General features: G+C 45.4%; 2 protein-coding genes across 2 annotated transcripts in view; both read right to left on the minus strand.

The window, feature by feature from the left end:
* Positions 1 to 7,659: 7,659 nt before the first annotated feature.
* Positions 7,660 to 26,393, minus strand: part of LOC137427342 (uncharacterized) — a 147,928-nt gene continuing 129,194 nt past the window's right edge. Inside the window, exon 8 of the mRNA XM_068116781.2 lies at positions 7,660 to 9,955. Within this exon, the coding sequence (XP_067972882.2) occupies positions 8,265 to 9,955 (1,691 nt within the window). The 3' untranslated portion in view covers positions 7,660 to 8,264. The remainder of the gene's footprint in view (positions 9,956 to 26,393) is intronic.
* On the minus strand, positions 21,947 to 25,018 carry LOC144891988 (uncharacterized). The gene is made up of 2 exons (XM_078777128.1): positions 22,304 to 25,018; positions 21,947 to 22,079 (listed from the first exon to the last, which is right to left on the minus strand). The coding sequence occupies exon 1, from the start codon at positions 25,016 to 25,018 to the stop codon at positions 23,006 to 23,008; it is 2,013 nt and encodes a 670-aa protein (XP_078633254.1). The 3' UTR covers positions 21,947 to 22,079; positions 22,304 to 23,005.

Here is a 26,393-nt window from a genome sequence, read left to right on the forward strand (position 1 = left end):
AAAAAGTCGTAACAATATCGAATAATCGTTTTAATAAATTAAAAAAGAGAAAAAAACCGCTTTTTATTGCTCCTGCCACAGCATTCGTCATTCTGTCCGCTCCTCCGCCGTGACCGAACCGAAATAAAGTGAGCTCAACCAAAGGAATACCATAAGAGCCTCAACCATAGGAGCTCAACGTAATCACGACTCAGCCACAAAAACGAGCAGATTTCGCAGGACGTTACCTCAGCATCGGTCCCCTCAGTCCCCTTGTGTTTTATACCTCTCCCCTTCCCACGCCTCCTCCCCCCAAGCCCTCTCCCTCCCACACTTCTCCCTGCTCTCAAATGTTGTGGTTGTGTGCTTCCCCTTCTCTCCCCATCTTGTCTTCCGCTCCCTCTTTTTGTATATTTTGTTTGTCTGGTTGATTTGTTTGTGAAATAAATGTTATCACTTTCATGAGCCTCGATTCAGTATACAAAAAAAAATAAAAAAAATCGTTAAACGTAACAAAAAATCACAATCTACACGTATAAAATGTATGTACACCTCAGGTCGACCTTTATTTACATGATTTATAGAGTAGTACACCATATCAGTGGCTCTTCATGAAAGCACAGCACCCTCTCCGAAGACAAAAGGCTTTAGTGGTTCTTTGTGACGATTCCACGGCACCCTCTCTGAAAAATGCGTATACATCTGTAGGACACTAATACAGGGCTTTGTGCATCTATAGTCTATACATGCTTTTTGGATTTCGCCCACCGACCACATTTAATCGCGTTAATAAATATTTGACAATATTTGAGCAGGTCCTTTATATCGTTCTGTAAAGGCTCACCTTGGACCTGGAATGGTCTTCTCGTCGAACGTCACAGTTGATATCGCCGTAGGGACACCAAACTGCCAGGGAACTTTTTACTAAACCCTGAAGGTTAACAATAATTGAGCCGAAACTCAGATCCAAAGAGCTTGGTACGTCAACTCGAGCCAAGGTTTATTCCGAATTAAGAGGGGAAACTTGTTACACAAAATCGGACTAAGATATAACGCGTTTCTTGGTTGAAGAAATCTTCTCCCCTCTGGTCTTGCTTCTTCTGGTGTCCAGTCCCATCCTCCCTCAGAGCATGGTGCTTAAGTAGCAAGGAGCTCCCTTGATGTGGTGTCATTGAAATCCAGAGATGAACACCGAACACAGAACATTGGTGCCAGAACGCATCTGTTCTTCATTATCCGTCACTCAAGGCATACCATAGGTCACTTATCCCCACTTATGTCAACCTTCTCTGTCCTACACAATTCCACTCCCTGACTAATGCATCCACCCTCGACTTTAAGTAAACACTCGAGCCTGGTGTTCTCCATTTATGGGTCAAGGAAACTTTTTACAGATGTTGCCTTATCACCTCGGCTCCAAGGCTTTACCAGACTGCACAGTAAAGCACATTTTACACAAGATCACATTGAGATGCAATTTAACTGTTTTTTTTAGCAATATTAACAACTGTCAATCCATATGATAATAGCGTAAGGACTCGACTTTGTTATCCCTTTTACGCCGCACCCAGTGACCTGATGCCCACTGCACTAATGGATTTACCATCTACGAACCGCGCTCTTTGTTCATCACGCACAGACATACTCGAAAAATCTGAATTAGCCGACGTTGGGGCCCAAAAGCATCCGATTAACGGCCGATACGACGCCATATTACGACGCCATCGTATTGGCGTCTGCTGGGCGAAGGCGATGCGAGCCGTCCGCTGATTGGACAGTCGAGTGGTGTGAACCAAATGGTCTTTTTATTCCCTTGAACATTTTAAATTAGGATATATAAGGAAACGTCTTTATCGTCATTTTGGAGTGACGTGACGTGAGTGACGTGAGTGGAGTGATGTTGCGATTCTCGGGTCGTATTCAACTATGTGTGAATTATATAAATAACAACTCACGGTCTGAGGTAACTCGGCTAAAAATTATCCGATTTGCACTAAATAAAGTTTATGAATGGTTGCACAGACCCCTACTTCTCACTAAAAGTGGAAACAGAATGTAAATCGGAGTTAAAACAAGGCCGCAAGGTCGCTCCGTGGAGCGGCCTGCACGTACTCAACTATGTGTGAATTAATATATAAATAACAACTGTCGGTCTGAGGTAAATCGGCTAATAATTATCCGATTTGCACCAAATAAAGTTTATGAATGGTTGCACAGACCCCTACTTCTCACTAAAAGTGGAAATGGAATGTAAATCTGAGTTAAAATAAGTGTTTGTTTTCTATCAAGCAAATGCACGTTGAGCATGCTTGCGAGCGAGCTGCGTTCTGGAGGTGAAGTCACATGGATTACGTCATCGGCTTTGAGGTATGGGGCAGAATTTTAAGGGGCGTTCCCAAGTGGTTCGGTTTTCTTTCATTTTTAATGTTTCAGAGTGAATATAACAAAAAATCAATGCCATATTTGAATTCACCATAAAGACATTCAGATGACATCAAATGCATTTTAAGTGAGATTCCGTGGCTGTGGACCTTGAAGAGCTATCTAAATAATAATCTATATAATAATAGCGGAAGGACTCGACTTTGTTATCCCTTTTACGCCGCACCCAGTGACCCGATGCCCACGGCACGAATGGATTTACGATCTACGAACCGTGCTCTTTGTTCATCACGGACAGCCATACTCGAAAAATCTGAATTAGCCGACGTTGGGGCCCAAAAGCATCCGATTAACTGCCGATACGACGCCATCGTATTGGCGTCTGCTGGGCGAAGGCGAAGTGGACAATCCAGAGTGGACAATCCAGAGCATGCATTTGTGCCGGTGTCGACGATCGTTGTTCATATACGCACTCTTCATTCTCATCTTTCTTCCTAACTCTTACTCGGACAAGCAAATCCCCTATGTCATCCATAATGGTACACTCTATCCATACACCACATCCTCCCTTCCGTGGATGTTCCACGGGTTTCGGCTCGTATATATGAATATTTATTATTCCACAATAGGAATTAAGATGTCACACTGAAAAAAAACTCTTGGGTCCAAGTTGGTACTTGGGTCTGAGTTGGTCTGGACTCGAGATGGTCTGGGTCCGAGATGGTCTGGGTCAGTCTGGGTCTGAGATGGTCTGGGTCTGAGATGGTCTGGGTCCGAGATAGTCTGGGTCTGAGATGGTCTGGGTCCGAGATGATCTGGGAGAGTGTGGGTCCGAGATGGTCTGGGTCCAAGATGGTCTGGGTCCGAGATGGTCTGGGTCCGAGATGGGTCCATCATTTTTGGGTCCACCCAGATGCGTCCACCCAGATGGGTCTGGGTCCATCATTTTTATTAGTTCATTTTTCGTCCATAGTTCATTTTTAGTGTAAGGCCTAGTGTAATGCTTGGTCACAAGGGCATGAATAGAAAGGTCTTTGTTCCAAAGATTGAAAGAGTTGCAAAGAGACATCAACTCCGCCTGTCATGCCTGTGCCTGTCTGGCCCGACAAGCAGGGCTGTGTGGCTCTCTTTTACCATGGGTCTTATTGTCATGGCGACAACAATAAGACCCATGACATAAAAGAGAGCCAGACAGCCCTGCTTCTTGTTGTATGCCTGTCCGCCACTCTCAATGAATCTGACCAAATTCCGACCAAAATTTCTACTTTTAAAAAGAAAAACACAGAGTACTCACCTGTGAAAAGTAACATCCCTCTTCTGGGTGCGACGATTTGTGGACCCGTAGCAGGCACAATTTTTCGGCATCTTCCCACTAGAAAATATTCGCGACACAACGAGGTCATGTACATGGACGTGTACGTTGTCAACAAATGTTTCCCCCCAAAAACATGGCTGCCGGTCTTCCTTGTCGGCACGGGGTCACGTGGAATGTACGCCCTCCAGTCTGTAATATAACTCCATGGCGGGAACCAGATCCACGAAGACCTCTTCTTCTCCATTCTATTACACGTTACTTCTCTTGAATCTTCTCGATCGTTATCTCACCCCAACGTGTATTACCAAATCGTTACTCCCAGTTTTAAAGTTTTATTCAAAGAAATATTGAACACTGAATTAAACGAGGAGGAAAAAAGGAGGTCCGACATGCCAAGCTCGAACTAGAAGATGCACCTTCCTCAATCAAGGGAGCCGCAAAGCATCCCTCTTTACATGGGGACATAAAATTCGTTTCTCGGCTTCTCCTGGACGAAATCGGCTACAAATTTCAGAAGTAAATCCTTTGTACGTCGAGGTAATATGTTCCAAATTTCAGCAACGTCCATTTCCGCTTTCTTGAGTTTTATTAGGAAAACCCTCGAAATCACATCAGTGTCCGTCCGTCCCCCCAAAATGTGTTGGATCTCATATCTCAAAGGCTTTTCATTGAAACCAGCTGAAACTTGGAATATACATCGGCCAATACATTCAATTAAAGGCTTTCAAAACAAATTCAAAATCTGCGCTTATTTAGGGGATCTACAGGAGGGGTTTGACCCCCCAAAATAGGTAATTGCTCTCTTCTCCGAAACTACACACACGATGTTGATGGAACCTGGCCACAAGCTTCATATCTGATGCCTCACGAAGGTGTAATGACCGTATCAAAATCTGCACTTGTCGTGGGGGTCTACAGGGTTTTTTTTGACCCCCGCCCCTCTAAAGAGGCATTTGATCGCTTCTCCGATACGACACACACAATTTTGATGACACTTGGCTGCAAGTTTCATATCTGATGCATAATTTTTTTAATATCATATCCACAGTTTCATATCACAAAATTACGTTCTGCCAGCTGAAGTGTTCTCGATGCAAACGTGATTGGTCGTTGACTGCCATCCTCCATGATGTGAGATAGTGCAGGCCCAACTCCATATGAAGAAGCATCCACTGATAGAACCAGGAGGTTATCACTACTGCAGTGAATCAAAACATCAACGAATGTGAGCAAGCGTTTTGCCTCCCGGAAATCCTTACTCTGCTCCATAACATGCTGTTGAAACCAAAGCATTCAGAATCATTGGAATCTCCCGCGATGAAGCTAACTCCAAGGGCCTCTCACTCACTCACCGCAGGCAGGTTGGTGGTCTTTCCGTCTTCTATCGACTCCTCTCTGGCCTTGCCCCCCCCAGCTCTCTCTGGGCTCTGTCCCGCAAATATTCCTACAGGTCACACAAGATCTGCCTGCAACCCTCTTATGGTTAAACTGCCAAAATCAAGACTCTCTGCTCACCTTCACTCCTCTTTTCTCCCGCCTCTGGAACAAACTCCCTCACTCTCTTCAATCCCACTCCACCCTCCAGGTCTTTAAAACAGCTGTTCACCACCATCTCTTATCTTCCCCCATCCAAAACCTTGATCTTTTCTACCCCCGCTAATTTCACCCCAAATCCACTTTTTTGAAATACCAACTTCTGTCCTGGAAGTCCTTGTGTTTTATACTTCTCCCATCCCCTTCCCACGCCTCCTCCCCCCAAGCCCTCTCCCTCCCACACATCTCCCTACTCTCAAATGTTGTGTTTGTGTGCTTCCCCTTCTCTCCCCATCTCGTCTTCTGCTCCCTCTTTTTATATATTTTGTTTGTCTGGTTGATTTGTTTGTGAAGTAAATGTCAGCTCTTTCACGAGCCTCGATTCAGTATACAAAAAAAATAAAAACAAACAAAAAAAAAACCCACTTCGATACGACGCCTTTACGTGGTAACTTGTGAAGTTATTCAGAACTGTGGCCACTCTCACCAAGAACCGATGGTAATAATTCAACATTCCAAGGAAACTTTTGAGCTGCCATGTTTTGAAGTGCCTCCACAATTGCCCGGATAGAATCTTGCAGAGTCGGATGCTCAAGATACCCCGCAACAGAGAACGGTGAAAAACCAGAAAGAAAGAAAACTGGAAAAGACGAGATGTCATCAGTGATGTGGCAGAAGGGTGGAAAAATATTGTGGTTTCCCTAAATTGGTTTCAGGGAAAATATTGTGGTTTCCCTAAATTGGTTTAAGGGAAAATATTGTGGTTTCCCTAAATTGGTTTAAAGGAAAATATTGTGGTTTCCTTAAATTGGTTTCAGGGAAAATATTGTGGTTTCCCTAAATTGGTTTCAGGGAAAATATTTTAATCGATAATGGCACTCGGTAGAGCGCATACCTCCACCTGGCTGAACAGTTTGTGGTTTGTGTACCCCTGATAGGACGGATCTGGATTCGGACCTGAACCTAAATCTTACCGGCTTGTTCTTGTCCCCCCCAAGTTTCGTCAACTTGGAATCTCATACTCCAAGTTTCATCCAAATCCGTCCACAATTTTTTGAGATATCCTGCGATACAATATATCGTTTTTGGCCATGTCTCCCAAAAGTGAAGAATTCCTTAAAAATTAAATAATTATCGTATCTGAATCCATATGCAGATCTTCACCAAAATCGAATCTCTCTGTCCTTGTCAGACACCCAACCGGTCCATGAATGTTCGTCCAAATCCGTCCACAACTTTTTGAGATATCCCGTTATGTATCGTTGTTGGCCCCATCTCCCAATGGTGAAGAATCACTTAAAAAATTATACATGCCGAATCCGGATATTCACCAAAATCTAATCATTTCGTCCTCGTCACATACGTTACCTGTCTGCCAAATTTCGTCCGAATCCGTGAACACCTTTTTAAGATATCTTGTTCACAAACACAGACAGGGGTGAAAACAACCTCCACCCACCTTTGGTGGCGGAGGTAAACAGAGCAAGATGCTCCGCTCCCACATCTAACTCGAAACTCCATGCCAACCTTGGTCCCTTCCATGTCAACTGTGCACTTAAAATTTGCAGAATTGAATGTGTGATGCAGGGCATCATACTCCACGGTCCCGCATTCCACCGAGGAGTCATCCCCATATCTGGATGTCTGCGATTCTGGTGCGGGCCCTCCGTTGATGAATCCATAAAATGGACTCCAGACTTGAGTTGAGTCACTTTCCGACGATGATAGTCTCCCTTCTTCCCACCACATCTCGCAATATGACCCATTTTACTGCAATGAAGACAAGATTCAGTTTTTTATTGTCAATTGTTCGGAGAATGTTTTCCACCACATCTCCAAAAGCTGAAGGTCTTCGATGGTGTAAACGTCAATATCTGGACTGTCCACGACAATTGTTTCACCCCAGAACCTTCGCGAATCACAGCAGCTCCACGCCTACCTGACTCATGTGCGAATGGTTTTTCAACCGCCATCTTCAATGTAGATCCATCAGTTTCCAACAACCTCGTCCGAAGTATTTTTCATTGCTCACCCCAAATATGAACTGGTCCGGTATGAACTCATCAAGCATCACCTGTACTCAGTCGTTTGTTTGCCTCTCGTCGTTCTGCAAGGAACGAAATGATGGATTGCTCCAGTCTTTACAAGCAACCGCTCAACTTGAAACGTCCAATGGTTTTACGAGGCTTCGGTGAAAAATGCTCATCGACCAGTTTTCACGACGTCTTCAAAATGCACTCCTCATGGTTTCCTGGGTGCACACAGTGACCGGATCACTGCGAATACTTTACCTACCTAGGTTCACTTCACTGTAAAAAGTCAAACGTTCCAACTGAGCATCCCATGACTGCCTGGGGTTGAATTCCCCCAATTTCCCATAAGTATCCAGACTTTCCTCATCGTCAAATGTTAAGTGCTCAGACAAAAAATGACACCAGAACGACAGAGTCTCTCCAGTAACGGTCAACATCTTTATTCTGCACCATGGCCCCATACAGTGCACACTCGTCCACGCTGTATGGACCATGCCCCCCTTTCGACTAGCTGATATATTACAGGCCCCAAACAATGTGAATCCCCCCTCTTTATGTTTTCATTCCACCCAAAACATTTCCACTCACAATCTAGAAAGCTTCTGAAAATGCAAATCATGTCTGCGTCTGTTTGAATGAAGACGTCTTCTTCTTCCATAAGATCAAAATAGTGAAAACAGTTTACAAAATAAAATACAAAATGAAAATTGATGACTTTATTCAGCCTTGACCTTTTGATCGAAAAAAATAATCAGCTTTTGATTTTGGTGAACAAATTCTGTGACTCAATATGCAAATTCTTAAATTTTCAGGTTTGTATGTGCATTTGTATGGGCGTTCATTAGTGTGAATCATCATGTGTTGTTTGAGGTGGGATGATCAATTAAAAGCTTTTCCACAACTTGTACATTTGTATGGGTGTTCTTCATTGTGAATTTGTATGTTTGATTTAAGGTTGGATGACTGATTAAAAGATTTTCCACAACTTGTGCATTTGTATGGGCATTCACCATTGTGAATTTTCATGTGCCTTGTAAGATGGGATGACAGATTAAAAGATTTCCACAACTTGTGCATTTGTATGGGCATTCACCATTGTGAATTTTCATGTGCCTTGTAAGGCTGGATGAATGATTAAAAGATTTTCCACAACTTGTACATTTGTATGGGCGTTCTTCATTGTGAATTTTCATGTGCCTTGTATGATGGGATGACAGATTAAAATATTTTCCACAACTTGTGCATTTGTATGGGCGTTCACCATTGTGAATTTTCATGTGCCTTGTCAGGGTGGATGACAGATTAAAAGATTTTCCACAACTTGTACATTTGTATGGGCGTTCTTCATTGTGAATTTTCATGTGCCTTGTAAGATGGTATGACAGATTAAAAGATTTTCCACAACTTGTGCATTTGTATGGGCGTTCACCATTGTGAATTTTCATGTGCCTTGTAAGGGTGTATGAATGTTTAAAAGATTTTCCACAACTTGTGCATTTGTATGGGCGCTCAACTTGTGCATTGTGAATTTGCATGTGTTTTTTAAGGGTGCTTGACCGATTAAAAGATTTTCCACAACTTGTGCATTTGTATGGGCGTTCACCATTGTGAATGATCATGTGTGTTTTAAGGGTGCTTGACCGACTAAAAGATTTTCCACAACTTGTGCATTTGTATGGGCGCTCAACTTGTGCATTGTGAATTTGTATGTGTGATTTCAGGGTGTATGAATGTTTAAAAGATTTTCCACAACTTGTGCATTTGTATGGGCGTTCACCATTGTGAATTTTCATGTGCCTTGTAAGGGTGGATGAATGATTAAAAGATTTTCCACAACTTGTGCATTTGTATGGGCGTTCACCATTGTGAATGATCATGTGTGTTTTAAGGGTGCTTGACCGACTAAAAGATTTTCCACAACTTGTGCATTTGTATGGGCGTTCATCATTGTGAATTTTCATGTGCCTTTTAAGGGTGGATGACTGATTAAAAATTTTTCCACAACTTGTGCATTTGTATGGGCGTTCATCATTGTGAATTTTCATGTGCCTTGTAAGGGTGGATGAATGATTAAAAGATTTTCCACAACTTGTGCATTTGTATGGGCGTTCACCATTGTGAATTTTCATGTGCCTTTTAAGGGTGAATGACTGATTAAAATTTTTTCCACAACTTGTGCATTTGTGTGGGCGTTCATCATTGTGAATTTTCATGTGCCTTTTAAGGGTGGATGACTGATTAAAAATTTTTCCACAACTTGTGCATTTGTATGGGCGCTCAACTTGTGCATTGTGAATTTGTATGTGTGATTTCAGGTTGGATGATCGATTAAAAGATTTTCCACAACTTGTGCATTTGTATGGGCGTTCACCATTGTGAATTTGCATGTGTGATTTCAGGTTGGATGATCGATTAAAAAATTTTCCACAACTTGTGCATTTGTGTGGGCGTTCATCATTGTGAAATTGTATGTGTGCTTTCAGGTTGGATGATCGATTAAAAGATTTTCCACAACTTTTGCATTTGTATGGGCGTTCATCTTTCTCTCCTTTGTGAACCTGGTGAACGTTTTTCCATGCAAACAATTCATTTTTCGTTTTGTTGTGTTTGTAAAAAGTTCTCTTCTTTGTTTCAGTAGGCGAGTCCTGCGGGCCTGGGTCTACACTGTTCATAAAAGTAGGTGCAGTCTCCCTTGCAGATTCAATGGATCCACCTGTAAATACAACATCATGTGACATGTTAAAAAAATAATAAAATCTGATATTGCTCAATACTTGATATAATTCTGACAAACGTACACAAACATGTACATATTGTTACGTTTGTGGGGGTAGGGCATATAATACCATGGTGGAAATAGGATTGCATAGTAATAGTATGGACGGTGTATGGGCAGGAGACATCTCAATGTATTAAGGAGGGAGAACTGTGAGCTTAAGATCGTTTATGTGTCACCACACGGGAGGGTGGCGTTGTGTTAACGAGGTAGGATCTAAGATTAGTTCTCTCCCAGTATGTGATTACCCTCGGTGGTTTTTCCTCTTGTTTTTACAATTAAAACAAGCCTGCCGTCTCAACGCACATATTTAACCAATAACAACAACAACAATCACCGTCAGTGTCTGGACATTACGATCGAGAAGTAAACCCCACCCCACCAACCGACTGAGGAACAAGGCCACACCCCCAGAGTGGGACGAGGTGCATGGAAACTATCATAACCGGCAGACCACACCCCAAGCTTCGTCATTCGATAATCTCGCAGTTCACTCTCAAAGCTCCTGTGCCAAGGATCGTGGTCTGATTCCATGAGAATGTGTGTTGGTGTGTATGTGTGTATGTGTGTATGTGTGTATGTGTGTATGTGTGTCTGTGTGTCGCAACCAATGACAACCTGTCTTGTTGTCTTGCAGCACATTGGAGTTCAGTTAGCCTTGTGGTTAAGCATTTGGAAGTTTGGCCCACATAATTGGCTTCACAATCTTCACATTGTATGTCGTAGATGACATTCTTTCTGTCACATTTGTTCACGTGGTCTTTTGGCTTTGACAGCTGTGCTCGTAAAGAAACACATCCTTTACAATATGAATCCTGAGCTGCAAATCTTTCGACATGTACATATATGGACATATGTGCAGGGTGTTCGAAAAAGATTGATACAACTTTGACTTCCTGCCATTTCTTTGTTTTTTTTCACCAATACCGTTTTCCTTTTCATGGTTTGGTGGTGTTATTGTGGTCTTTGTTCCCTAGGATTTTTAGTACCATAACTCAACGATGCCATTGACAGTGGAGCAGAAGACAAAAGTGATGGCTCTGTGGTACCAGACTAAATCATATGTGGACACCCGTTCTGCCTGCCAGTTCTGCTGGGAATACGACCTCAGAACACGTGATGGACCCACAAATTGTGCCGTTCAACGTATTGTGAAACATTTTGAGCACAAGGGTACAGTGGACAACCAGAGCAAGGGCAACAGTGGCCTCGCTTAATATACATAATCTGTTAGCATAAATATACTCTTGTTGTATTTGTATTCGTTTCTTAGATCCTGCTTGATTCAAGTTCAATAAAGCCTGATATTGACCAAAAAGGCTTTTCCATCATTCATTCGACGTGGATCCGAACACTGTGAATGCCGGCGAAGAGTCGGCTCGCTGAATTTGTGTTTTCAGACGATACCTTAGGGCTTATGAGTCCAATGAAGTTACGGAAGCAGATAAGCTCGACGTACTCATTAACCCAGTGTCCACGTCGGCCTATCGATATTTCGCCCATTGCATGAGCTAAACCAACGCTTATGAGGCTCTCAAGACTTTGTACGTCAAGCCTCGTGGAACGATCTACGCTCGCCATTTACTTTCTACCCACCGACAAGAGCCGGGAGAGACTTTGGAGCAATTTGTGCAAGCTTTGAGACACCTGAGTAGAGATTGCAACTTTCAGATTGGTACGTTGCAGGAACTTCAAGATGATTGCATGCGTGATGCTTTTATAACTGGTCTGCAATCGCCTGATATACGACAACGGCTATTGGAGAATGACTTGGTGAATCTTCATGATGCATATGAACAAGCTCGTACCTTGCAACTCGCTCAGACGCGTACGGGCGATCTTACCTCCCTGTGAATGCTTCAACGTCAGAGGGACGACGAGGGGAGATGCAGACACTCACTCAATCACAGGATACTCTGATCAACAGTCTCCGTTAGACGACCCCCACTCCAGAAATCGGAAGGAATGGTCGATGGTGAGCCATCGTCAGAAGAGGAGTCAAATCCCAAGTTAATGATGACCACATCAGCTACTGCCAAATGTTATTTCTGTGGATATCGGAGGCATCTGCATATCCAGTGTCCAGCATGATGATGATGATGATCGTTTTAAGGCCATTTTCCCCGCTACAGCGGGGGTTAGCCTTGCGGGCCCCATGAGCTCATAGTTCCTTGTTTGAGGCAATGTTTTTATGGCCGGATGCCCTTCCTGACGCCAACCCTCAGTCAATGAGTCTGTCAATGAGTCTCTCAATGAGTCTCTCAGTCAATGGAGTATCTTCTCTTCTGGACTTGGTTATGACTAACTTCCCTGCAAATGTCTGCTGCTCTTCTTCTGCCCCAATCGGTTCTTCTGATCATGTGCTTGTTAAAGTGGACATCTCTCTGGCCATTCTCAGAGAGCCTCCTCAGCGCCGACGAGTCTGGCATTTCACTAAGGCCGACTGGCACGGTCTGCAAGCAGCCATCAATCATCTGGACTGGTCTCCCATCTCTGCTGCCTCTGACATCAATTCTTCCTGGGAATTCTTCCAAAGCAAACTGCTGTCTCTCATGCACAGATTTATCCCATCTCGTCTTCAGTTGTCTTACCCTTCCTCCCGTCCATGGTACACTGAATCTTGTGGTGAGGCAGTTGCCCTGAAACAAACAGAAACAACTTGCCTTTGCCTCTTGGAAGGCAAATCCAACTGAAGGCAATCTCAGTTCCTTCCACCAAGCTCGAAACAAGTGTGTGTCTACCCTCAGGAGTGCCAGGAAGCACTATCTCTCCACACTCAAGATTGAACTCTCAAACCTGTCTCCTTCCTCCAAATCCTGGTGGTGTCTGGTCAAATCCGTTTCTGGTGTCTGTTCCCCCTCCATCCCCTCCCTTACCTCAAATGGCTACACAGTTGACACCGCACGTGACAAAGCCGAATGCCTCAACTCTTGTGTTTGCCTCAAAATCTTGTGTCCCAAACCCATCTCTCTCTGTTCCCACCTTTCCCAGTCGAACCCAACTGCTCCTGGACTCTGTGTCCTTCTCTCCTGACAAGGTGGAGAAGTTTTTATCAAACCTCGACTCTGATTCTGCAACTGGACCAGACGACATCAGCCAACGGGTCCTAAAATCCTGCTCTGCCACCCTATCTCACCCTCTCTCTGTTCTTTTCACCCTCTCTTTTGCTCAAGGTCATCTGCCTGCATCTTGGAAATCAGCAAACATTACTGCTTTACACAAAAAAGGTGCAAAAACAGATCCTAGTAACTACAGACCAATCAGCCTGCTTTCAATTATCAGCAAAGTCATGGAATCCATCATTGCTTCGGATATCAAATCCTTCCTCTTCTCCAATGGCTTGATCTCTGATCATCAATTTGGATTCAGACCAGGTCATTGTACTATGGACATGTTGCTTCTGCTGTCTCAACAATGGATGGAGGTCCTCAATGCCAAACAGGAAATCAGAGCTGTCTCACTTGACATATCACATGCCTTCGATATGGTCTGGCACCCAGCTCTGCTCACCAAACTCTCCTCCTTTGGTATCCATGGAAATCTCCACTGATGGCTTGCGGACTTCCTCTCTGGTCGTAGGCAACGTGTGGCCCTGAATGGTTTTCACTCATCTCCCCTTCCTGTTCTAAGCCTGGTGTTGGCTTAGCGGTTAGGGTGCCAGCTTGGGATCCTCGGATCCTGGGTTCGAATCCCGATCGATCGCTGAATTAACACCAGGGGGGTTGACTCAGCCTGTCATCCTTCCGAGGTCGGCAAATTGAGTTCCAGCTTGCTGGGATGAATGATCGCGGTGTGCACCCCGGTTTAGAATCGGTACACCGTATCCCTGCGCATCGTAAAAGGCGACTAAGGGTTGGCGTCAGGAAGGGCATCCAGCCATAAAAACATTGCCTCAAACAGGGAACCATGATTGTCATGGGGCCCGCAAGGCTAACCCCCGCTCTAGCGGGGAAAATGGCCTTAAAAACGATCATTAATTCATTCATTCCCCTTCCTGTTCTGGCGGGAGTTCCCCAAGGTAGTGTTCTGGGCCCTGTGCTATTTCTGGTCTTCATCAATGATCTCTCCGACTCTGTGGAAAATCCTCTCTATCTCTTTGTTGATGACTCTACTATCTGCCGCTCCATTCCTCATCCCTCAGATCGGCAGCCTGCAGCCTCCTCACTCTCTGCAGACCTAGACAAAATCACAGACTGGTCAAACAAGTGGAACATGTCTTTCAATCCTGACAAATCTCACACTCTTACAATGTCTCTCCGAAAGGACCGACTGGAAAACCCTCCCATCTACTTTCTCAACAATCCTCTCCAAGAAGTTCTGTCGCTCAAGCTTTTGGGTCTCACTATCTGCCATGATCTTTCTTGGGAAAACCACATTTCCAAGCTGGCCTCCAAAGCCAGTCACCGACTGGGCATCCTTCGTCGCGCGAAGTCCTTCCTTTGCACACCTGAGCTCCTCACCACATACAAGGCTTTCATCCGCAGCTCAATGGAATACTGTTCCCCCCTCTGGGCTAGTGCTCCTGCCTCACACCGAGCTCGGATTCACGCTGTTGAGGCCAAAGCTTTCAGAATCATTGGAATCTCCTGCGATGGTCAACTCCGAGGGCATTTCACTCACTCACCGCAGGCAGGTTGGTGGTCTTTCTGTCTTATCCTGACTCCTCTCCTGCCTTGCTCTCCCAGCTCTCTCTGTGCTCTGTCCCCCCCCCAATATTCCTTCAAGTCGCACAAGATCTGCCTGCAACCCTCTCATGGTTAAACTGCCAAAATCTCGGCTCTCTGCTCACCTTCACTCTTTCATTCCCCTTTTCTCCCGCCTCTGGAACAAACTCCCCCACTCCCTTCAATCCCACTCCTCCCTCCAAGTCTTTAAAACAGCTGTTCACCACCATCTCTTATCTTCCCCCATCCAAAACCTTGATCTTTTCTACCCCCGGTAATTCACCCCAGAGTCCTTGCAGTGTTCATATGTTTAAGACCTCTCCCACCTCCCCCCAAGTCTTCCCGATGTCCCTGCTCTCAAATGTTGTGTTTGTGTCCTTCCCCCTCTCTCCCCATCTTGTCTGCCGCTCCCCTTGTTTTATGCGTTTTGTGTGTCGGTTTGACTTTTTGTGTGAATAATGTTAGCTCTTTCACGAGCCTCGATCTTGTATTAAAAAAAACAAAAAACCACCTTTAGAGGCCATTTTTTGCGGGGGTTGGCCTTTTTCGGGCACCGTGGTTGTTGTTGTTTTTGTTGGTCCCCTTTTTGAAGCAATGTTTTACGGCCGGATGCCCTTCCTGCCGCCAACCCTTTTTGCTGCCTTTTACGACAAACAGGGAATTACCAGTGAACTGGTACTCAAACTGGAACTGGAGGACGACCCTTGAGATCTTGCATACAAAAAAACAACCAAAAAAACCCCCTTGGTCGCCTCTTACGATGCGCAGGGATATGGTGTACCTATTCTAAATCGAGGTACACACCGTGATCATTCATCCCACCAAGCTGGTACTCAATTTGCCGACCTCGGAAGGATGACAGGCTGAGTCAACCCCCCTGGCGTTAATTCAACGATCGACCAGGATTCAAACTCAGGATCCTCGGATCCCAAGCCGGCACCCTAACCGCTAAGCCAACACCAGGCTATGCAACACGATCAGCATGCAATGCCATGTGTAATAATTGTGGCAAGAAAGGACATTATGCCAAGGTGTGTCGAGCTGTCAAAACAGTCGGACCCATTTCTGCTGGTATGCAGTTGGAAACCACTGCGCTCTCCGCTATTTCGCTCTTCAGTCTAGGGAAAGCGGTGGTCAAGATCACGGTGAATGGGGAGGTCGCGATGCGCTGATCGACATGGGGAGTTCGGGCAGCTACGTGAATGCTGTATTGGTGAAGCGCCATGCTTGGCCTATCCTCCCCATGGGGAAAACAGTGTGTCTGGCATCATCTTTACATCAAGAGATAAGGGGACATTGTGTTGTGGAACGAGGAACTAATGAGACGAAGTACCAGAACATGAAACCGATGGTTCTGAGAGACTTATGTGATGATCTACACTTGGGTCATGATTTTTTGCGAAGGCATGCTGATTTATATATGCATTTTGGGGGTACTAACCCTATCTTCTCAGTCTGTAGTCTGGCAGAGGTAGTAGTCGATCCACCATCGCCGTTTGCCAACTTAACTGAGGATTGTAAACCGATCGCTTTGAAGTGAAGATGACTTACCCGGCCGGGAGCATGGGAAGATTGTTGCTGTGGAGACCAGGAAACTTCTCACCGAAGGCATCATCGAGCCGAGCAAATCGCCGTGGCGGGCCCAGGTATTGGTGACGACCAGTGCTAATCACAGGAAACGGATGGTGATGAACTATTCCCAAACTATTAATCGTTTTACGCAACTAGACGCGTACCCATTGCCACGTTCGGACGAAATGGCAGGAGAAGTGGCTAAATATCAAGTATTCAGTGCATTGGATTTGCGCAGTGCCGATCATCAAATTTCGATCCGAGAGTCTGATAAGCTGTACACGGCATTCAGGTCTGGTCAGCGACTATCAGTTTCATCGTATACCCTTCAGGGTAACAAACGGAGTCGCGTGCTACCAATGAGCCATAAATGAGATAGTATCTCGAGAGAATCTCAAAGACACCTTTGTTTACGTGGATAATGTCACAGTATGTGGACGAACACAGAACGAGCACGACAATAACTTGAAACGATTCATGGAAGTAGCTCGCAAGTACAAACTCACTCAATGCTGACAAATGCACGTTCTCGGCTAAAACTATCAATCTCTTGGGATATACCATTTCAGACGGCTCGATTCGCCCTGACATGTCCTGATTGCAACTGCTATTGGAAATGCCACCTCCGCCTGATGTAGCCACGCCGAGACGAACCCTCGGGCTAAACGCTCATTATTCCAAATGGATCCCGAAGTATTCCGAGAAAATTCGTCCTCTGGTTGAAAGCAAAAATTTTCCCATGTCTTCAGCTGCGAAAATGGCTTTTCACAATTCGATTAAGGATATTGCTCAAGCGGTGGCAATATCAATTGATAACAGTGTGCCCTTCGTTGTTGAGACTGATGCCTCAGAGTGCGCAATCGCGGCTACCTTGAATCAGTCGGGCCGACCCGTGGCTTTTTTCTCGAGAATATTATCACACAGTGAGAGGTGCCACTCGTCTGTTGAGAAAGAGGCCGACGCCATTGTGGAGGCCTTGCGTAAGTGGAACCACTTTCTCCTCGGGAAACATTTTCATTTGATCACAGACCAGCGATCTGTGGCTTTCATGTTCAAGGGTCAACTATCCCAGAAAATAAAGAATGGAAAAAAATAAATAAATAAAATAAAATAAAATAAAATAAATTGCTAGGCGGCGCAATGAGCTTGCGGAATTCGGCTACGACATCGTATATCGCCCTGGCAAGGACAATGTAGCTGATGATGCATTTTCTCATGCTTTCTGTGGAACCGTGGGATCCGAGAGGGGATTGCGGGAGCTGCATGACTCGCTTTGTCATCCGGGAATCACTCGCATGGCGCATTTTGTTTGATGTCAAAATCTTCCTTATTCGGTTGAGGACGTAAAGAGAGTCTGAAGTACTTGTCCAGTTTGCGCCCAACTGAAACCAGTTTTCAAAACCGCATCAAGGGGTTTTGATCAAAGCCACCCAACCATGGGAGCGTCTGAACATTGATTTTAAAGGTCCACTCCCTACGGCCACCTCTCAACGTTAAATGCTCACCATCGAAGATAAGTACTCACGCTTCCCATTTGCCTTTCCTTGTGGAGATCTCTCTCCAAATTCAGTGATTAAATGTCTCTTGGAGTTATTCGCGCTGTTTGGTTGTCCAGCGTGTATTCATTCAGATCGGGCAGCCGCTTTCATGTCTCGTGAGATAAAACAATTCCTTCAGGAAAGAGGTATAGCCTCCAGTCGAACGACAAGGTGTAATCCACAAGGCTTTTTTTTTTTTTTTGGAAAGGTACTGAATGGAGGCGCGTGAAAGAGCTAACATTTATTTCACCAACAAATCAACCAGACAAACAAAATATACAAAAAAGAGGTAGCGGAAGACGAGATGGGGAGAGAAGGGGAAGCACACAAACACAACATTTGAGAGCAGGGAGATGTGTGGGAGGGAGAGGGCTTTGGGGGAGGAGGCGTGGGAAGGGGGCGGGGGTGGGAGAAGTATAAAACACAAGGACACCAAGGACTTCCAGGACAGAAGTTGGTATTTAAAAAAAGTGGATTTGGGGTGAAATTAGCGGGGGTAGAAAAGATCAAGGTTTTGGATACAACAACAACATGCATTTTAAGGCCATTTTCCCTGCAAGAGCGGGGGTTAGCCTTGCGGTCCCCATGACAATCTTCTCCATTTTGCCCTATTTTCTGCATCTCTCCCTGTTAACCCCCTTGCCCGCATTTCTTCTTCCACCATCTTTAGCCAAGTCTTTCTCGGTCTTCCCCATCCTCTACTTCCTTCTCCATTCATTTCCATCACTCTTCTCAACCAGTCACTTTCATCCTTCCTCAACACATGACCAAACCATCTCAACCTGTTCCTCTTTACAGCATCAATCACAGGCTCTATTCCCATCATCTTTCGCAATTCATCAGTTGTCTTCCTCTCTCTCTCAACGACACTCCGCACATCCACCGAACCATTCGGATTTCCACCCGTTCCAGCCTTCGTTGCTGCTCTACATTCATGACCCATGTCTCGCTCCCATAAATCATAACACTTCTCACACATGCAGCATACACCTTTCCCTTCAGCTACCTTTCCATTCAGCTTCAACGACACTCCCCTCCTCATCAGCACGCCACTCAGTTCCTGAAACTTCTTCCATGCACATCTCACTCTAGCAACTGTTGCCGAGTCTGATCCACCTTCTCCATTCAGCATGTCTCCGAGTTAGCAAAATGTTTTAACACCTTCCAGCCTCACGCCCTCTCCAAGATCCAACTCAACATTTCCTCCATCTGCAGCTCCCTCTGTGCACACCTTACATTTGAATGTAGTTGCCACACTGGTTAATGACCCTCTCAGACCACTACATTTTTGATGAACCCACTCAGCGCACATTGTACATTGAATGGAGTTCACTCCGACACCCTTCCTGCACACAGCACATGGCCACTTCCCAGTTCTTTCCACCTCACCACATGCTTTACCACTTGCCATCACCTTCGTCTTTCCTATATTCACCTTCAGACCTTTTGTCTCCATACATTCCTTCCATTTGTTCATCTTTTCCTTCAGTCCATCCATACTTTCCGCAATCAACACCAGATCATCTGCATACAACAACTCCCACGGCAAACCGTCCTTTACGGTCTGAGCCAGCACCTCCATCACAGCTACAAATCGTAGTGGACTTAGTACCGACCCCTGATGCACTCCCACCTTCACCTCAAACTCACCACTGTTCCAGTCCTTCGTCCTTACAGTTGTGCGCGCTCTTTTGTACATTGCGATCACAACTCTGATCAACCATTCCTCCACTCCTCCACTCCTAACTTCCTCAATGCCCATGTCAATACTTCACGTGGAACCCTATCGAATGCTTTCTCCAGATCATCAAACCCAAGAAACAACTTCTTCCTCTTCTCCATGTACTTCTCCTGCAACTGCCTCACAATAAAGAGCACGTTTGTCGTTCCTCTTCCTGGCATAAATCCAAACTGCATTTCGTCGATCTTCACCTTCTTCCTTATCCTCCTCTCCAACACCCTTTCCAATACCTTCATTCCATGCTCCAATAACTTTATCGCTCGGTACGAGCCACACTCGAGAAGGTCACCTTTCCCCTTGTTTTGAGGGACGAGGGTACTCAGTTCCCAATCCACTGGAATGCGACCTTCTTTCACCACCAGATTACAGATCTCTGCCATTCTCTTCACACCCCAACTTCCTGCTGCCTTCAACATATCTCCCAAAACTCCCGTCGGCCCTCCCGCTTTTCTACTCTTCATTGCTTTTATCGCTTCCTCAACTTCCTTCTCAGTTATCTTCTCTGCCGGTCCTAAAACTGGGTTACTCTCAATGTTGCCATCTCATTCATTCTCTGTATTCAACAGCATTTCCATATATCTTTTCCATCTTCCTTTAATTCCATCTGGGTCCACAACAATTTGTCCCAATTCATCCTTCAAGCAACTCACCCCCATCACATCACACCTCTCTTTCGCTATCTGCTTTGCAATCCTGAATACCGCTCTCTGACTCTCTTCCGAATCCAAGCGTTCTCCGAACATTTTCCTACATGTCTCCTGCGCCTTTGCTCCCTCTCTCTTTGCAGCCTTCTTGGCTGCCTTATAACTTTCATGCTCTGCTTTTTCTGCTCCCGTATCCTTCGCCTTCTGCCATTCCTTGAACTTCTTCCTCTTCTCATCAATCCTCTTTCCAACTTCATCATCCCACCACCATGTTTCCGAGTGCCTCGGTGGTCCTTTTGTCCATCCACATACCTCACCAACGGCTCCCAACAGACTATCTTTCATTGACATCCAACCACGTTCAAGCTCAACCACATCATTCTCTACCTGACTCAGCCTCTCTTTTAATGCCTCCCTTACTGTCACCTCTTTCAACCTCCACACCTTCATTCTCGGTTGGTACTTCACCCGCCGAACTCTCCTCGCACCTTTCACCCTTATGTCGCAGATAATCAAGTGGTGCTGTGAAACAGCCTCCTCCCCGGGATCACCTTTGTGTCCCGGAGGTGCCCCCTATATCGCCTACGCACCATCAGGTAGTCAACAGTTGTCGTCGACCCACCTGACGTGGATGTAACAAGCTTATTATCCCCTTTCTGGAACTGAGTATTACAAATCAACAAATCAGCTCCATCAGCAAACTCCAAAATCCTTTCACCTTCTCCATTTCTCACACCATATCCGTAACCCCCATGAACTCCCTCAAAACCGTCCATACTCCTTCCCACATGTCCATTTAGGTCTCCTCCTACCACAACAACTTCCTCATCTTTCACGTTTTCCATCAGCTTCTCTATCGCACACCAGAACTTGTTAGTCCGTGGGCTGAGTAGGGTTTACATGCACCCCCCCCCCCCCCACAACTTAACTTCCCGGGTATGTCCATGTACCCCCCACCCTAGGGGTTAGGAAAAACCATGTTAACAGGAAAAAAAAAACCTCATTCCCAAGGTACCTCCCACGCATATTTTGATGTTTCCCCCCTGTGTCGGTGATTTCCGAAAATTAGGGGTAGGCGAAATTCAAATGGCCATAACTTTTTACCCAGTCATCCTATGGTTGCATATGACCCCTCAAAATGTTTGTCCTGGGACACTCTTTACAATGATGTGTTATATGCAAATGAGGTCACTAATGAGGTCACCAGAGGTCAAACTATGACGTAATTTGGGGGTTGCCCAAAATCCATGACCTTGAAAGGTAAAAATGACCTGAGGTAGGCAAGAAATTGGTAAAGGAATGTTTTATTATGCCTTTTTGATCGTACATATATCAAGACAGTTTATGGAAAAAACAGCTTCGAAAAATTCCAGGTATTGACTGGTTGGCGGTCGTTTGAATTTAGAGGACGAATTCGAAAAATGACCAAAATTTGTTCTTTCAACCTCCAAAGCATCAATACTTGGTTTTGATGACAAAGATTTGCTAAATGGGTTCAAAGGTGGTATCATTACATAATATTCCAAAACTGGCTATAATCTGACATTCAAGGTCAGATTATCAAGGTCAAAGGTCAACTGGGTGCATAATTTTCTTTCAAGGAAAGTCATTTGCCAGTTCGCAATAATCACAAAACCAACCCAAAAAATTATTACAGTTATTTAAGAAATTATGTCACCATTCAGATCCAAGTTACAGCATTCCCCGAGTGAATTCTATGCCCCAAATAAAAGCTAACCTGTAAGATGTGACATTGATTGTGGTTCAACCAACTTCACTTCAGTTTAATGACAGAACTTAATCATCGTCGCTCTCACTTCCGCTCTCTTCACTTGAAGATGACATTTCATCGCTGTTACGGGGTCCTCCCCTATTGAGTCCCCGGCAGAAAGATGTGTTGTCCTTGGGTGAAAACCCGCCAATCAAGCAACGAGTCCACACCAAGGGATACGAACAAACCACAATATATTATAACACTTCAAACACACAATATATTATAACACTTCAAACACCATATGTTATAGATCCCGCACAGGAATCACGACCCAATTAATACAGCACTTCACCCTATAATTCATATCTACAGGTGGTACCACCTTATTGAGTCCCTTAACCCCCAAACTCACGGCCCTTTCCCCAATGTCTCTGTACTCCTCCAAGGCGATGTCGATTCGCTCCAGCACGTGGAATCAATGTCCGGTTCCAATCAGTGGAAGCGGAGACGATCGAACCAACCCGCAGGTCACGTGGTCCAATCCCCAGCACGATGGCGGTAGAATGGGAAACTTCCCAAAGATGATTTCGGGTACGTACCCGGTTGCGGTTCAATCCGCGAGTCTCCTCAATAACCCTCCCACAGCCGTCGCCGGAGAGTAACGCCTGGTCGATGCGCTGCAACAACCCGGTCATGGCCGGTGGTGCGCGTGGCGAAAATGGCGGTCGGCTTTCTCACTCACTGCTCAGTCGGGAGCTGCAATCCGAACACGTTTCACTGCTCGGTCGGGAGCGGCAATCAGAACACGTCTCACTGCTCCGTCGGGAGCTGCAATCCGAGCACGTTTCACTGCTCGGTCGGGAGCGGCAATCAGAACACGTCTCGCTGCTCCGTCGGGAGCTGCAATCCGAACACGTTTCACTGCTCGGTCGGGAGCGGCAATCAGAACACGTCCCCCCGTTTTCTCTTCGCTCCACCCCTTTTCTCCGCTCCACCGCTTCCGGTCTCGATCCGGATTTCCGGCCACATTTCACCAGGAGGGCTTTTAATTCTTCTACCCACACCAACCCTTTCCCATAAGTCATCATAAGCATAATATCTAGGATACTTTGAATCAACAGTAATCATAACAATCATCATTAGGGCCGAATACGTAACAATCGCCTTGGTCATTGTTATCATCTCCATCCTCCTCCTCATCATCACTGTTCTCACTCTCCAGTTTCTGTTCAAGGATATCCACCAGTTTGGCTGGCAAAATGTCATGATCTGTCCATTTTGGCTGCAGGGTCCCACTTTCGTCTATCCATCCATGTACATGAATTGGATTCGGCATATCAGGATTTGGGATGTGAGCTCGCCTCCATATGGCAACTTGATAATTCGCACGTTCGGCATGCTGTTGGTAGCATGCAGGTAGCATGCAGCTTTTGCATGGGGGCAAGGAACCCATGTCGAACGACTTCTTGGGATCCAGGGTGCCTCCAGTGGCACACTTAGCCTGTAGTAGAAGGTACCTCAGTTCATTTACAGTTTTGACGTTTGGTTTCCCATACAGTGCACAAGTGAATTCCTCCAGCATGTGCTGGACGTCATTGTCCACTTCCCAACTTTCACCAACTCGACAGAAAGCCTCCTGAAAATTGATACTCTTTTGGAGAAGTTTTATCGCTTTGATTTTCCCTTTCCCCTTGAAAGCACTCGTGCTGTCGCAGCCACTGAAAGCATGAAGGCCAAGTAATACTGATCGTAAAACAGGTGAAACGGATTCTGCGATTTTGTTCATGTCCAAGCAACGTTTCGCATTGCCTTTCCCTGTTTCGAACAGTATTCTGATCCCCTCTAATCGACTAACATGGAACAACAAGATGAAGAAGATATCGCTGTCTGGACTGCGAACCCGCACACATTTGTACCCGACTTCCTTAGCGTACAGACAGTACAGAATGATCCGCGAGTCTGTTTCTTCCTGAGTTGACTTGAGACCAACAAGCTCCTCTACTGAAGTGGTTTCCCCATCAGATGTTAGACGGTATGCCCTCCCTTCTACAACAATGGTAACACTCCGATCCTTTAGTGAGCTTGTGAATTCACCACCACTCCAAGTGGACAATAGGATTCTGATCAGTTGTTCTTTGTTTTCATCATTGGTTAGGAAAACTCCCCAGTCTTTTGGTCTTCTTGTTTTTTCACCGCTTACGATGAGCTTATCTCCACAACCCCGCCTCTGTCGTTCTGCTGACTTGACTGAATCTGGCCTGTGCATGTCTGTGCTGAAGAAAACATCATGCTTTGTTGTTAGAGACTTGAAAACCTTCTGAGCTATTTCCCCAAAAGTGTTTGGTATTTCCCTCATGTAATAGAAACAAGCATTTCCGTCCTCGATAACCAGACTGTCTTTGATATCAGGAGGTGCAGATGAACAGTCCTCGTCCAAATCCTTTACAAGATAGGCAAGTCCCTTAGACTTATCTGTCTTTGCCATATATCCATGTGTTCCTGCTAGACTCAATGGCACTGGTGTTACAGGATAGGTCAGTAGCTCCCGCAGGTCGAGTTTTGCTCCAGGAAGCTTTTGGGACTGAACTAGCAGTTGAAATGCGATGCTTCCCTGCTGCTTATACTCAACGGTTTTATTTGTGGAGGATTTAACTAGCACAGCCTTGTTCATATCTTCCATTGTTTTCAACTTTAGTCTTTTGATCGGCTCGAAGAAATTCTCATGTGTCTTCAGCCGTTCCTCTATAAAGTTTTTCTTCCGGTCTGCTCCTGCGGATTCTGCACGCAGAATGTCCCGTTCAACGTCAGAGATGGCGGGTGCACCAGAAGAAAGGCAGTATAACTTGTCTGCATCCGGAAGTTCGAAGGGGTTATTGAAACTTGTCACAGCTTCTACAGTCCGTTTCACCTGCTTTTCACTGCGCTGCACTTTAGCATGACGTACATCCTTGTGTTTCTTCCCCGTCTCTGCATCTGGTGCCATGTCAGCCATGCTGTAGGTCGCTTGCAAGTACTCAGCCCTTTCTTTTGAAGTCCGTGCCCATCTCTGGTACGCCCCATAATTAGTCGAGATGCCAGATATCCCTGCTCCACTTCCACCCCCTCCGCTGGATTTCGCGTTTTTCATGAATGTCTCTTCAATAGTCTTGTCGACTGCACATCTATTCCCTGGTATGAATGATCAAGCTACACTTATTGCCCCCCGTTTCAACAAGTCCGTTGCTCCAGGATGAGACCTCTCGATATTTGCGATGAAAAGAGCAAAGAATGTCAAGTACCTAGCGTAGTTCTGACCATCGAAACTAAAGAAAAGATCAGGCATCAAGCCAAGACATTTACCATAGAGAACGAAGTCATTTGTCTTCACTGCCTCAAGTAATGCCAGGGCCAACCACACACGATCTATGTAGGACAACCATAGCTTAGCAGTTTTGCCAAGTTCACCTTGCCTTACACCATCACGAAACTTGAGGTAGTCTTCTATGTAAGATCTGAGGACTGTATCCTGCAAAACTGCTGCTTCAGTTTTGCTCCCCACTGACTGAATCAGTTCCATGATCAGATGCTTTGATTCCTGTGGACTTCCGTCAAAGGGCAATTTCTCGCCTCGGCCATCAAGGAAACGTACGAGCAGTAGGCGTTCCAACGACTCCACCAACACCTTGTGACAGTGAATAGACCGTCCGTAGTTCTTACCAGATATCACACCACTGATCGATCCTGGTGAAGACAGACCAGCTTCTAGTAGAATGTCGGACAATCCTGTACCTTTCATCATCTTGCCAATCATCTTTAGGTAAGCGCAGACCAGATGGAACGTCCCAATCATTACTATGTGGTTTTCATAGTATGTTGGGCTGTTCCAGATCAATGGATAGGCTTTCATACACACACCTAAGTCAAAAGTTGTTATCACATAGTTCTGGCCAACCTCCTTGCTTCCCTCTTTCGAGCATCGCAGACACTCCTTCACGGTTCTGTTATCAGTTATAGGGTGGGGAATCACCGGGTAATATTCAACTGTACTCAGGTTGCATGGAGTCTCCCCAGTAAGCGAAATGTACCCACCCCATCCAGGTATACGCTGCTGAACTGTTCTTGCATGCAGCCGGATAAGGGGCCAAAGTAGGTTTTTAACCATTGCGTTCTGATAGGCCTCCTTGCCACCATCTACATCTGAATCGACGACCTCGTAGCCAGGGCTTCGTCTCCGGCCTAGGTAACAATCACCTAACTCGACATCCATTGGTTCCGTCAATGTACGTTGTCCCGTCCTCTGGATCGAAGGTATTGGAGGCTTAACCCCGCCTGGGGATTTTCCTGGTGCAGTCACCAGCTCTTGTAACATGATCCCATGAGACCTATGAATGGACCCTGCACCAGAAATGTCATTTATGAATTCATCATAGTTGTCAAAATCTGAGTGGAACGTAGAAGGACAGGACGGGTTGCGTATGATTGACACAGGTAGTAATGAAGATGTTGTCTGTACAGCTACAGCT

This window comes from Myxine glutinosa, chromosome 5 (assembly GCF_964187855.1).
Source record: "Myxine glutinosa chromosome 5, kmMyxGlut1.1, whole genome shotgun sequence".
Taxonomy (NCBI): domain Eukaryota; kingdom Metazoa; phylum Chordata; class Myxini; order Myxiniformes; family Myxinidae; genus Myxine; species Myxine glutinosa.

What these genes read in the sequence shown, in the direction of transcription:
- LOC144891988 (XM_078777128.1), bottom strand. Translation starts at nt 25,018, where the DNA reads ATGAAAAACGCGAAATCCAGCGGAGGGGGTGGAAGTGGAGCAGGGATA.